This window comes from Carassius carassius, chromosome 41 (assembly GCF_963082965.1).
Source record: "Carassius carassius chromosome 41, fCarCar2.1, whole genome shotgun sequence".
In the NCBI taxonomy this organism is placed as follows: Eukaryota; Metazoa; Chordata; class Actinopteri; order Cypriniformes; family Cyprinidae; genus Carassius; species Carassius carassius.
Window position 1 is genome coordinate 6973377 of NC_081795.1, and position 14301 is coordinate 6987677.

At 37.0% G+C, this 14301-nt stretch overlaps 1 protein-coding gene across 1 annotated transcript; it reads right to left on the reverse strand.

Moving 5' to 3' along the window:
• Positions 1 to 1206: 1206 nt before the first annotated feature.
• On the reverse strand, positions 1207 to 14060 carry trpc4b (transient receptor potential cation channel, subfamily C, member 4b). The gene is made up of 10 exons (XM_059533784.1): positions 13589 to 14060; positions 8776 to 9294; positions 4248 to 4578; positions 3942 to 4081; positions 3546 to 3859; positions 3139 to 3334; positions 2765 to 2956; positions 2438 to 2479; positions 2252 to 2341; positions 1207 to 1917 (listed from the first exon to the last, which is right to left on the reverse strand). The coding sequence occupies exons 1-10, from the start codon at positions 13964 to 13966 to the stop codon at positions 1366 to 1368; spliced, it is 2754 nt and encodes a 917-aa protein (XP_059389767.1). The 5' UTR covers positions 13967 to 14060; the 3' UTR covers positions 1207 to 1365.
• Positions 14061 to 14301: the final 241 nt, after the last annotated feature.

Below are 14301 nucleotides of genomic sequence, written 5' to 3' on the forward strand. Positions count from 1 at the left end.
ACAGTAACAAAGTCTGAGAAACTATCTGCTGACAAGTTATTCACTGTTAATTAAAAGCAGCATGGTGTGCCCCCGGATAAAGGAACTGCTGTGAAGTTAATTAATTAAAGAACAAGAGCAGCCATCGCATATTGCCATGGCAACAAAAGACAAATAACAATCATTTGTGAGAGTAATAGATTACACATAGTGCGCGTATAGTGAAAAACTCCCAGTATATCAATTATCTGCATTTTGTTTGTTTAAATGTTTATATATATATATATATATATATATATATATATATATATAGGTTCTGAATGTAACAAATGATTAAGTAGACTATCATTATGTGGGCATGAAATTGGAAGAGAGAGAATTAAAAAAAAGCATGCTAAACAAAGAAACTGAACTAGCAATATGTTACCAGGAGAGTGAGTTTTTAGTTTATTTTTTTCAAATAACCACAGAAATATTACAGAATGCCATGTGGTTTATGAAAGTAATTTGAAACTACTATTTAGGACATTTTAAGAGATACTGTACATATCCAACATCACAATTTTGAGAGTAGTGCTTAGAAATCTGTAACAGATATATAGACATCTCTATTATAAGTGCTTTACTTAGATTGCATAGTCACACACACACACACACACACACACACACACACACACACACACACACACACACACACACACACATTAGATCAGGCTTGTGCAACTGTTGTCATATTCAACTAAATCTAGTTGAAATCTAGATGATTTGAAGATTAAATTGCATTTTATTTATACTCTGCTGTTCAAATATTTGGGATTTGTAAGATTTTGAAATGTTTTTGAAAGAAGCCTCTTATGCTCACCAAGGCTGCATTTATTTAAACAAAAATAGAGTAAAACAGTAATAGTGTGAAATATTAACATTTAAAATAACAGTTTTCTATTTTACAATATTTTAAAATAATTTCATTAGTAATATATTCCTGTAATGGCAAATCAGGATTTTCAGAAGCTATTACAAGAAAAAATTGCTTTCTTGCTGCTTAATATTTTGAATACTGTAGAATACTTTTTTTCTAAAAAAAAAAAAAAAGTGGTGAGAGGATGCTTCACAGTGAAAATGAGAGGTTAAATACATAAAATAAAAAAATAAAACTATTTAACAGTTCAGTTGGACACTGTGTAGTGCTTTCCTGAGCATTCTCCATTTCTTATCCTTCAGATTTATGGCTGCTTATGGCATCTGTAGCGCCGGGAAGTTTCATAAGCCCAAAAACAAACAAGCAAATATCTTTTCCTGAGATACTATCTCACAAACCTCTTAAGCCTATGGTTAAATTTGAGATTCAGATAATCCTCGGTTACAAAAGAAATAAAGTTTGTTTAACTAATGTTCATGTGGAGATGCAGTGTGCGCTTTCTCTTGGTCCTGCAACACACTTTCCACTTCGTCCATCAGGCACTTTGATTCAGTTTCTTCTTGTTCAGCTTTTTCTGCCAGAGATTTCTCAACTGTTTCCTCTCTCATCCAGTCTAATATGTCAGAATCCGATTCCTTTGCCTCTTCAGCAAGTGAGTAGATCTTATTAGGGTTGAGACTGTTTTGTTTCCTCTGGAATAACCCAAAGTCTGTAAAATCCTTAGGGAAGCCTTTCCTGGCTTCGTCTTTGAGTATCGGGTCAGTCAACATTACTGCTGATCCATTGACCAGACAACCGAGAGACTCCTTAGATTTTTGTTGCTGTAGCACTGCAGTGACATCATACAAATGTAGTTTTTTGTTCTGCTGAAGAGCTGAACAATATTGAAGCGAACTGTCTGGATGTGAAACATCAGAGGCCGCTGTGCTTGGCTTATTTGCACTTTTAGTACTTTTCCGGTTGCCCTTCATCATTCCAATGACTTCATAGCGGAAGCTAGATATGTCCTGCTTCAGCTCCTGTCAAAGTGATTACAATCCATAATTTACTTGTGATTTTTACTCAAAGTGCTTATTTCAAGGTGCACTAAGCAGTTTTTATAATTTAAATAGTTTCACAATGACTAGAATTTTGACTGTTTAAAATGTACACTGAAATCAGATGAAGACTCAAAATTTTGGCATGATGTAATACTTCATCCACACCCACAGGTGTCAGTATAAAGTACAACACCATAGGTGTATGTAAGGACCAGTAAAACATAAGCCATAAATTACTTACTGCTTGTTTGATCTCAAATCAGTGTGAAATATAATAATATCTGACAACAACAAAAACCTTTTCAGTGCTTACTTTGAAATTCTCCTCTGTGAGTCCCTCGGCAGTCTTGGCATCTCGAATCATAGCTGCCACATATCGTTTTACTAAGTTGCTCAAAACCTCCTGCATTTAGAGAAAGAGCAGTACAACTGAAGTGAAACAAATCAATACAATATAGAAAATAAATGTGGAGAAATAGTATTTTTGGTGATAAGCTACCTGGTATAGGTGGTTGAGTCTCATGTTTTCAGCAGCTTTTCTCTGAAAAGACAAATAGAAGGACAATAATAATTCAATAATTCTATGTCTGTCCCCTACAATACTAAAGTATCTTCTCTAACACGACCAAGCACACTGGACATCTTATGACACATATTTATTATGAAATTCCCTTTGCTCCATTAACCTTTTCAATAAAATGTAATTAATCTGTCATGTCATATGATTAGTTATTTAAATCAAATTCTATTTAAGAGACAAAAAAGGAAGAAGAAGAAGAAGAAGAAGTAGAAAAAGAAGAAATCAATTTTTTTTTAAGAGTCATACCCCTAATGTCCCAATTGTCTCAGTCCTCTTTGACCTCCTCTTGAAAACATGCACCTTAATCCATGTAATCAGGTAACATATGGATTTGGGACTGGGGATAATGTTGAAGGGAGGTGGCAAGGTGCCTCCTTCCTCAAAATAACTCATCCATAATTTAGTTCTTGCAAATTTCCACTCAATATCAGCATGGTCCTTCAAAAAAGCAAGAACACAATATATATGCTTTTATATAATGCTTTCATACCAAAGTGACTTACAAGGTACAATACATTGTACAGTATTTTTTCTGGAATGTATGTCATGTGGTGACTTGTATTACAAAGCGACAAAAATATGCCTACAAGTGCTCAGGTCAGACCTCAAAATGAACTTACGGCAATTTGCTGATAGGAATTGTTCATCATGGCAATGAGCATGTTGAGGAGGACCACCAAGGAGATGATGTTATAGGTACCAAACATAGTGGCACCCACAAATTCGGTGAACTTGTGGTCAGCTTGGACATTGGTCACATACAGATTGATCAACCCAAAAATGGACCAAAACAAAGACTGCAAGGTCTCAAATAGCCTAAAAACAGTGTACAAGAAAGATTAGAATGGGTAGTTCCAACTTATACACAACTTTTTTCACAATGTTTTCATTTTGATCTAGAAGTTAAAATTACTTTTTAAAATTAAGCTGATTTACAGCTGGTGTGGTTGACAATGACAGTAGATAAATTAAGCTTTGAGATATGAAGCATTAGATACTGCATTAGACTTTTTACCCTCAAACTTACGTTGAGAAAGCGTTGTTTTGACGTTCACAGCGGATGCCTTTGCAATTCATGCCATCACTAGTCTCGTAGTAGAAATAAAGCTGATTGAGTCCATTAGCAAAGGCAAGCAACACCAGGCAATAGATGAAAAGGAACTTTAGGATGTCCAGAAGCATCCGTCCTAATGATATCTGCAAAGGACCTAGGTGAGAATTGGCTGTGAAGAGCGAGATGAGGCGTAGAGAGCTGATGATGTTGGCAATGGCAAACACCGCTTCAGCCACTAGTGTGGGGTGCCACATTTCCCAGGTTTCCCTTGGTTTGCAACCCCTGTACTGTTAGGAAAGACGAAAGTAACAATTAGTAACTATTGATCCATTCCTGATTCCCACCAGTGACTGTTGTGATGTAATGTACCTTAACGTATGCAACGATCTTCAGTGAGATGGTTGCAAGATACAAGGAATTCATCACAAAGTCCATGAGATTCCACCAGTCATGAATGTAATCCTGAAATCCACCATCCCACATCTGCTTGATCTCCATCCATATGAATCCTGCGAGGACGGCCAAGAAATTTTGTTGGTTTATGTTCAAAGACCTTCTTGGTTCACTGGTCCAAGATTAACCATGAAAATACTGCATGGTGAACATTACACACAAATAGCACAATTTAGGATCATTTTATGGAACCATATTGGTTCTGTAGGGATGTGGCATTACCTAGAACCCAGGGTAGGACCATCCACTCCACAGTGGTGGGCTTTGGACCTTGGCGATCAGGATTGTTGAAGACTATGTGCTGAGAGGCCAGCAGCAGGAGGAAGGTCAGATAAGAGGCGGTGTGGCAAATAAACTTGATGAAAGGCTTGCGGATGAAGAGGCCATAGCGGCTCTTGGGTGCCACCAGGTAACAGAGGGAGAGCAGGGGGAAAATGAGGCCGATGAAGACACAGGTGATGAACTTGCCAGCCCAGTGACGTCTCCTCCAGCCAGAAAATTCATCATACCAGCGGGAGGCCAACAGCTGCTGGCAATTTGGCTGTGCTACAAACTGACAAGAGAAAGAGAATACATGGAAATCACATGTTACTATGCAAGTATGAACAGGTGGTCTGGGAAGCAAGCTGCCAACTGTCATTTTGCTTTTTTCCCAAAAAATTCCCATTGTAATTTTACATTTGTGTACATAAATTATATTGCAACGTTTGTGTATGGCATGGGACCACTACCATTCAGAAATATTATTAAGGCATGTATTCCACTCTAACTGAGCTAACAACTGTCAGTAAAATTAAGTTACAGCACAAGCAAACCATACATCAGTGTTTTTCACAGGTTCCCCAAAGCTCCAGGATACTGTGTGAAGTGAGCATTAGTGTCTTATGAAGTCAAAATGATAAAGTGAACATGAACAGAGGTCTGAGTTTCTGCCATCAGACTGCTGAGCCTAGTTAACATGTTGCTTCATACTGTACGAGATTCAAACACTTACATAAAGGTTTGTAATGAGATTTGACAACAATACTGTTGTAGCCAAAACAGTTCAAAGCTGCAGTGAATTTATAAATTGAAAAATCATTAAATGTTAAGAATTTTGTAAAATACAATACAATGAAAAATACAATAACAAAAAATAAATAAAAATAATAATAATTAAATGAAACAAGCCAAAAAATATATGGAGTTTTGCTGTTGGAATTTGGTCCCATTCTTGCCTTATATAGATTTCCAGCTGCTGAAGAGTTCGTGGTCGTCTTTGACGTATTTTTCGTTTAATGATGCGCCAAATGTTCTCTATAGGTGAAAGATCTGTACTGCAGGCAGGCCAGGTTAGCACCCGGACTCTTCTACGACGAAGCCATGCTGTTGTTATAGCTGCAGTATGTGGTTTTGCATTGTCCTGCTGAAATAAACAAGGCCTTCCTTGAAATAGACGTTGTTTGGAGGGAAGCATATGTTGCTCTAAAACCTTTATATACCTTTCAGCATTCACAGAGCCTTCCAAAACATGCAAGCTGCCCATACCGTATGCACTTATGCACCCCCATACCATCAGAGATGCTGGCTTTTGAACTGAACGCTGATAACATGCTGGAAGGTCTCCCTCCTCTTTAGCCCGGAGGACACGGCGTCTGTGATTTCCAACAAGAATGTCAAATTTGGACTCGTCTGACCATAAAACACTATTCCACTTTGAAATAGTCCATTTTAAATGAGCCTTGGCCCACAGGACACGACGACGCTTCTGGACCATGTTCACATATGGCTTCCTTTTTGCATGATAGAGCTTTAGTTGGCATCTGCTGATGGCACGGCGGATTGTGTTTACCGACAGTGGTTTCTGAAAGTATTCCTGGGCCCATTTAGTAATGTCATTGACACAATCATGCCGATGAGTGATGCAGTGTCGTCTGAGAGCCCGAAGACCACAGGCATCCAATAAAGGTCTCCGGCCTTGTCCCTTACACACAGAGATTTCTCCAGTTTCTCTGAATCTTTTGATAATGTTATGCACTGTAGATGATGAGATTTGCAAAGCCTTTGCAATTTGACGTTGAGGAACATTGTTTTTAAAGTTTTCCACAATTTTTTTACGCAGTCTTTCACAGATTGGAGAGCCTCTGCCCATCTTTACTTCTGAGAGACTCTGCTTCTCTAAGACAGAGCTTTTATAGCTAATCATGTTACAGACCTGATATCAATTAACTTAATTAATCACTAGATGTTCTCCCAGCTGAATCTTTTCAAAACTGCTTGCTTTTTTAGCCATTTGTTGCTCCCGTGCCAACTTTTTTGAGACCTGTAGCAGGCATTAAATTTTAAATGAGCTAATTAAGTGGATAAAAGTGTAAACTTTCTCAGTTTAAACATTTGCTACGTTATCTATGTTCTATTGTGAATAAAATATTGGCTCATGTGATTTGAAATTCCTTTAGTTTTCATTTTATTAAAATTTAAAAAACGTCCCAACTTTTCCGGAATTCGGGTTGTAGATAGATATAGATATATATAAATTAAAAATAAAAATTTTAATTTATGCATTTAGCAGACGCTTTTATCCAAAGCGACTTACAGTGCATTCAGGCTATCAATTTTTACCTACCATGTGTTCCCGGGGAATCACAATATAAATAAATAAATATATATATATATATAATATATATATATATATATATATATATAACATGTAAAAAAAAAACTAAAGTGAAAATATCAACTCAAAGAGGACACACAGAACAAAATAGACATGAAAAACTCATTTAAACACACTCCCTGATCAAGAGAATGCTAAACGTTACAATGAGATTTAGTATGCGACTTCTACTATACGCCATAGTTTGGACAAAGTTGTAAATTAATCTTTTAATCTAATAAAAAAATTAGATAAAAAAAAAAATCATAATTCTCAGAATCATGCATAATGCAATGTACATTTTAACTTATGTGCTTTGCCAAGCAAATGCTACATTACTTATATTGTCTGTTGTTCTTGATGCTTATTTTTTTCTTCTCCATCATCCTCTTCATCTTGTCTCCAGTGATTTGCTCAAAGCCATTAACTGAGCATTTAAAATGTCAAGCGGAAGTGGGAGGGCGCCTAACCAAATTACAAACAAATGCATCCTCATTACAGCAGAGCCAGGAATTCTGGAAGTGATGAGGTCAAGTCTGAGATGATTTTAAGTGATCTCTGTCAGGGCTGATTTGTACAGTGCAATCTGTTCTACAGCTCAACTAAAGTACTCTCTGTCACAGGGCTGCTGTACAAGCGACGACAGTACCTTAAATCACCTAAAAAGGAAAAATAATGCCCAAAAAGAAAATCTTTTACTGAAATGTAAAAATAACTTTAATACAAGTTCAAAATCGCAGCACGTCTATATGTATATACAGGCACATATACAGTACAGTGCCTACATATTATAAACTATTTAAGCACATAAATGGAAATGCTTTACTTCCACAATAGATAAATGGTACAAGCATTCCTAATGGCAATTTTTTTTTTTTTACCATTCACAGCAAACAGTTTGCATCATGTTCTCTACTCTTACAATGTTTGATATCTTTTCATCTGAGCTAATACAAAAGCATGCTGCATCTGATCTGATCTGTTCTCTGATATTATAGTGAACATCCACATGCATAGTTTAATCAAGTAACATTACAGTAATACAATTAGTGCTGGTGTGACTGTCACTGTCATTTCCAACAATCGTGTGAAACAAATGCCATTTAATCTGAACTTAACCATGTATAATATTATCACAGGTTGAGAAGAATATAACCAATGGATATTTAAGTATTTCACATTCAGTAAGCAGAAAACAAAATCATGCATGTATACTGAATTCATCAAAAAGAAAATTAAGGGTTTAATGCCTTTGAAGACCCAAAAGAGGGCAAAATAATTGCAGCAACATGGCTCCAGAATGTCACAACCCACTGCTGTATAATTATACTCTCTTCCTTTATTATGTATTTATTTGTATATTAGTTATTTTTGTTTCATGTTCAAACTGTATTTAAAATAGACTGAAGTTAGGCTTGTGAATGTAGACTATTTTCTAACCAAATTTGAGCAGACTAAATTCAAGAGGCAGAGTAATTAGTAGCTATGAACCCACACTACATGTAGAAAGTGGATATGACTCCTCACTCCTAAACTGCAATAAATCATAACAGGTCAAAAGGACCCCTTAACACAAGATCAACTGTGTTGGTCAACTTTTCAACTGGTCAACTGTGAAAAAAATTACCCCACTCTTTATTTGGGCTGGCAACACTTCAGTGCTTTTGAATTAATTCACAATGGAGGCTTGAGTTTCATCTGACTCACCTCAGGTATTGCTAAGAGGACCTTCTTGGGCATCCAGTATACATGGGAGTTAATTTGTTCTTAGCTTAGTCAATATTGGGGGAGATCACAATTCAGAAATCACAGTTTACTAATTAGCTTATTTAAACCTTAAAAGGTTTCTGACCCAAAATGCCAAAAGGTCAAGTTACTAATATTTTTACAGCACTTTATAGAAATTAAAATTTGTTGTAAAGACTTTTAAAGAAAGATAAGTAAAATAAAGATAAGCAAAATAAATTAATATAAATAAATAAATTATAAATTATCCCGAAGCCAGTAAGTTAAAAGATTAGTTAACTGTATACATATAAATGTATACATTTTAAGTGTCCAAATATTTTTCTGGTAATTGTACAAAAATACATAATTGCAATAACAGATCCATACCTCTTTTTGCCGGTATTTGATGGCCAACTTCAGTCGAGCCAGCTCATTGTTGGTCTCATCCTGCAGCAGGTTGGCATCATCGCTGAAATTAAGGATCAACTCCAATTCGCGTGAGGACCGGGTTTGATCCAGGAGATCCTTCGCAAAGCGTTTGCATTGATGGGAGAGCTCCTCATATTCGGCCTTGAACTCATTTTCAACTTTGCTGAGCTCCTGGAGCTCCCAGCTGAGCTGGAAAGCGGTGAGGAAAGGATCCTCGCTGGACAGGGCAATGAGAGAGGGGCTGGCCAGGGCCTTGTAGATGTTCAGCCGGGAGCGTGAGTGCCGCAGACTGTCCACGTCTGAACTGGAGACGCACTCCATGCAGTTACACCGCACCTCGTGAGGCTGGGGGACCGACACACCTTTTTGCACCAGCATCTTGATGATCTCGTAGTTGTTGGTGTGGGCAGCCAGGATGATGGGAGTGATGTCCGGGGTGAAGTCCGAGAACTGTTTATCGAGCAGGATGGGCGACACCTGGTTAGAAAATAGAAAAGATGGCTGAAATTCATCTAATGTCACACATATACACCATAATCATTATTTTTCACTATACAATGGCCCCCAAAACAACTGACACTTTTAGAAAATGAATATGAATCTAAACACGAATATTGTATTAGAGTTGAACAAACCAAATATATTATACATTTTATATTTTAGAATAAATGCCACATTTCATTTGATATTTTGTCATGTAATACATTTTCAATTGTGCCTTAAGTGTCCAAAAAATCAAAGTTGTAAATAAATCCAAAATTATTCCAATTTTTATTTTTAATTCAATGTGTTACTTGCTGTTTTTTTACTTGTGAAATTTACTAACAATTTCTGAGTTAAAATTGTTACTACACCAAATTTGTGTGTATTTAAGTCCACTGTATGTTTTATATAATAATAATAATAATAATAATAATAATAATAATAATAATAATAATAATAATAATAATAATAATAATAAATGTATGATTTAATAAATATAAAAAAAACTCAGAAATAGCAACAAGTGCAAAGAAACAGCAAGTAACACACTGAATAATCTTTTGTTTTATTTATCCTAATACATATATTTAAAATATTTCTTACTGTGACATTGTTTTATGGAATGAAATTTATATATATACATATATATATATGCATAATATTGGATAAGTATTCAGGGCCTGTTGTGACGAGCATTTAGTGATGAAAAACAATTGCCATAATGAGGATACATTTGCTTTACAACCACACTTGCTGGATAAAACTCCCACAATTAAGGCCTCGTTATTATTCATATCTCAAATGTGAAGGACAGCTATGACAATGAAAATGAGAACATTTCAAACAAGAGAGCAACTCAAATGCATAAATTAGGAAGAAGGGTATAAAACAGTAGGAGTGCCTTCTGCTGGTTCGATTGTGACGAAACGGAAGCTACATCAAATGACCCAGACACTGGCAGGGAAAAAGGTCTTTCCTGAGAAACCTCTGAGCGCATAAGAAGCTTTGAAGTAGCTACAGCGCTTCAGTAGCAGAGAAGCTGTGGCAAGGTTTTCGCTTGATAAGCATAACAGTGACCCAGTTACAATGGGAAAAGATTCTGTGGTCATATACTGTAAGTCAGAGCTTTTCTAACCAAAGCAATATGTGTGGCAAATCTAAAAGTCCCCTAAACAACAAACAACAATACATCCAATAAATTACACTCGGGGAAACACAATCCTGAAGCACTCGTTTTCATCAGCAAAGATGGCACACCTTATTAAAATAGAAGGAAGAACGGCTGGCACAATATAGCTGGAAACACAGCAACCTGCTTCAGTCTGAAGTTTGGGAGGGAGGAAGTTCATCAAAAGGACAATGCTTTGGACAAGGGCAGGGATAAATTAACATCAGGCAACATATGAACTAGATTGTGAATGTGAATGTCTTAAAATGCTATATCTGAAGCACTAATCCATAATCCTAATCCAACCATGAAGTACATGCAGTACTCGAATCGTGGCACACAAGTGTCATTCATTATCCTAAGAAACTAGAGCAAATCTGCCAAGAAATCTGGCCAAAATCATATGTGAAAACAAGTACGTTTTCATACCCAAAATAAAAAGGTTTCTGCTCATAGTTGTCACAGGCCGGTTCCTGGTCACTACTAAATGTACCACCTCGAGGAGTTTACCCAGAGACACCACAGACGGACCACCAAGTATGTATAAAAGTTAAATTTTATTAAGTTAAGACCCTAAATACTAAAACACAAGTTGAAGGAGTTCCAACTCCATTTCTTCGGTTCAGCAGCAGTGGGGGCTTTTGGCACGATGGTCTCAACCCAGCGGATAACCGAACGGGAAGCCACTCAATCCTTCCACAGGGCAGATAGCAGCACAGATAGAACTTCAGGATCTCCACTCCGCAATTCCCTTCCAAACTTTTGATGTTAAGTATTGATTCCTCCTCAGGACAGCCAATGACTAATACCTGCACAACAATGACAAACGAGCAACACAGCAGTTCCTCTCTAAACCAGCCACACTGAGAAGAGAAGGTGTGATTTAAAGGTAGGGGTGATTACTGATTAGCACATTTTGACTGATATCTTCATCCTTTTCACAAGAGCTCCAAGCCAACAGTGGCAGTGGAAAAAGCTTGACTACTTGAGGAAGATAATGAAGGCTCCAGTTGAGGAGACATGTTCAGGCTGCCACCCATACTGATTATCTACTGCTGCAATACGACGCTTTTAAGCTCATCCTTAACCACAACAGACCAGAGAGGCGACGGGTAAAGTATTGGAAAAAATAGAAAACTTGACTCGAAATGTCAGTAAGATGACAGTTCAAGTCAGCTTTGTGTTTAATAGGTGAAAAGAAGCCTTTCTCATGATTCATTACGCACATCTCCAACAAATCTGAGGGGCAACTTTTCTTTAATCTGATTATTAATATTTTTTTAATGCTAAAGAAAGAGACCCTTTACAACGATTTTTTTTACTGATCTGAGCAATGCAATTTACTCCCAAACTGAAAATATAAAAAAAATAAAAACACTTCACATTCAAGATGCAGATTAGTGTGTGTTCCTTCATCTGAAAAGATTTGCTCACCAATGTGAATGGCTACCATCAGAATTAAGAACTATTTTGGACTGTTCCTATTTCTCCTGATTCAGACGAGATAACTTTTTCAATATGTAAGCAATATTACGAAAATAGAGGACTCATCTGAACTTAAAAACATCGTAAAGATGGATTTGTTTATTACAAGCACAGTTTTTCAACTAACAATACGTTAACTGATAAATTATGTTGTTGATTATAGTGATGTTTTTATCAGCTATTTGGATTTTCATTCTGACAGCACCCATTCACTGCAGAGGATCCATTGGTGAGCAAATTATATACTGCTACATTTTTGTAAATCTGTTCCGATGAAGAAACAAACTCATATACAAATTGGATGGCATGAGGGTAATTACATTTTCAGCAAACTTTTATTTTTGGATGAACTATTCCTTTAAGGAATTAACGAAAGAGAACACAACAGCTAGTTAACTTATTTTTATTACCAGTTCTGTAAAGAATTAGCTAATGTGATAAAAAAAAAAAAATTCCAAGACATGAGAGCCATAATTTAGAAAATCAAAGCAAACAACCTGTTCCTGTGTACTCACTCGCCCTCTTGTGGTCTATAGACATGCTGATTTAGTCATTTGCATATCAAAAAGTTTTATAAATGCGACATTAATAGATATAGTCAGGAATAGACACAGAGACCGAGGAAAAGAAAAAGCGGGATTGAGGAAGGAAAGATCAGATGCACAGCTGCTTTTTGGAATTAGTGCTGCAGCATCCAGTCTATTCTTATCCAATAAAGGAAAATTGAGTTAAAATTATAAGGAGTGGACAGAAGAGTAAGACCCATGTTAGGTCACTGGGTGAGGGAGCAAAGATCGCTCCATTAAAAAGTAAACGCCATTAAAACAATGGTAATTATTAAATCAAATGAGAACATAGAGCATTTTGTAGCATGCAGTTTTCTCCTCTGAAAAGAAGCAGGCATACAAGCGTACTTTTTTCTGAAGTGTTCTTGTGTTGACAATTGAGGACTTAATTCCTTTCAGCCCTAAAAGCACTCCTATCTGCAATATCAGTTGTTTACATGAGAAGTTATTAAGAGATCTTTTAAAGGTTTTACGTCCAGGGAGACTCAATGTAATATCTGGATAATAAAGCAAACAACTATATTCTGATCTGCTCTGCAAGTTTTGTTTTGTTTGTGCCATTTCACGACTAAAAATTGCACAGCTCTGTTCTGAGACACAGATAACAGGGAAAAAATCCAAAATGCATTTAATAGATGCAAATATTCATATAATTATGCATAGTTAGGACAGCAAAATAAATAACCTTCATGACCTTTAGCAATTGCCACAAATTCATCCGTCACTTGGCATCTGCTTAATTTGGCAATTAATTGTTTTGTGCAATTAATTATTGGCAGCTCAGAGCAAGAAACCATCCGAATTCAAAGATATAGAAACTAAATAAATTTATACTTTCACTATAGGTTTATTCAGGGTGGGAGAGCAGTCAAACAATCAGCTAAACCACACCAGCAAGAGACCAGCTAAAACAGTAAACCACTTAAAACTTCAAAAGCAGACTGGTTTTCAGTTCTTTTATGGAATATTGTTATAGTTTTATTGAATACTGACAGTGTGTTACTGATTTGTTGGCTAGTTTGAGACAGAGAAGACATCTAGCTAACTAGAGCAGACAGTTAACACAAACCTGTTTCTCTCCACTGGGCTTCTTGTGGTTCAGCAGGAGCTCCACGGCTCCCACCACCTCTTTACGGATGGCGTGGAGCAGTGCATCCCCGACATACACGTTAAAGCTGAGGAGCAGCTCAATGATCTCCAAGTTCTCATTCTCAATGGCGATGAGCAGCGCCGTGCGCCCTAGAGGATCAATGCAATTGATGTTGATCTTGAAGTAGATCTCCGCCTCTTCCAGCGCTAGTTTCACGCTGGCGTAATCGCCCTTCTCCACGGCGCTGAGATAGGACTTCTCCTGCGCCGAGAGCTCCGACTCGGCGCGCACTATCCGCAGCGGAATGCGGTCCCGGTACGAGGAGTTGTCCGTTCTGCGGTAGTACAGCTGCGACATTGTGACTTAATCAATCACAAAACAGCTGGAGAGCAGTAAAAGCAACCTAAAGACAAACACATCTGTATACACTTGGAAACTGACAGAAGCTCGATTTGATGGCTTCATAATACCGAAAATCGAGCAGAAACTGGTCTGGTGGCAGGTGCAAGGTAGTAGACCATACAGAACCAGCAATAAAACAGCTAGCTAGTCATAGAAATGGTTAGGTTTTGCATCAATGGCTGTACGCTCAGCTAATAAACAACTTGGAACAACTAAGGACAAGCTGGACTTTTCAATTAAAAAAAAAAAATCCAAAGCCTTACTCTTTAAATTACGCTTACTTTACGCAT

Excerpts from the sequence above, each read along its gene's own strand:
- trpc4b (XM_059533784.1), bottom strand. The coding sequence starts at position 13,966 with ATGTCGCAGCTGTACTACCGCAGAACGGACAACTCCTCGTACCGGGAC. Across the intron at positions 4,579-8,775 it reads TCAAATACCGGCAAAAAGAG|TTTGTAGCACAGCCAAATTG; the intron begins GTATGGATCTGT and ends TTCTCTTGTCAG. Across the intron at positions 3,335-3,545 it reads CAAAACAACGCTTTCTCAAC|GCTATTTGAGACCTTGCAGT; the intron begins GTAAGTTTGAGG and ends CACTGTTTTTAG.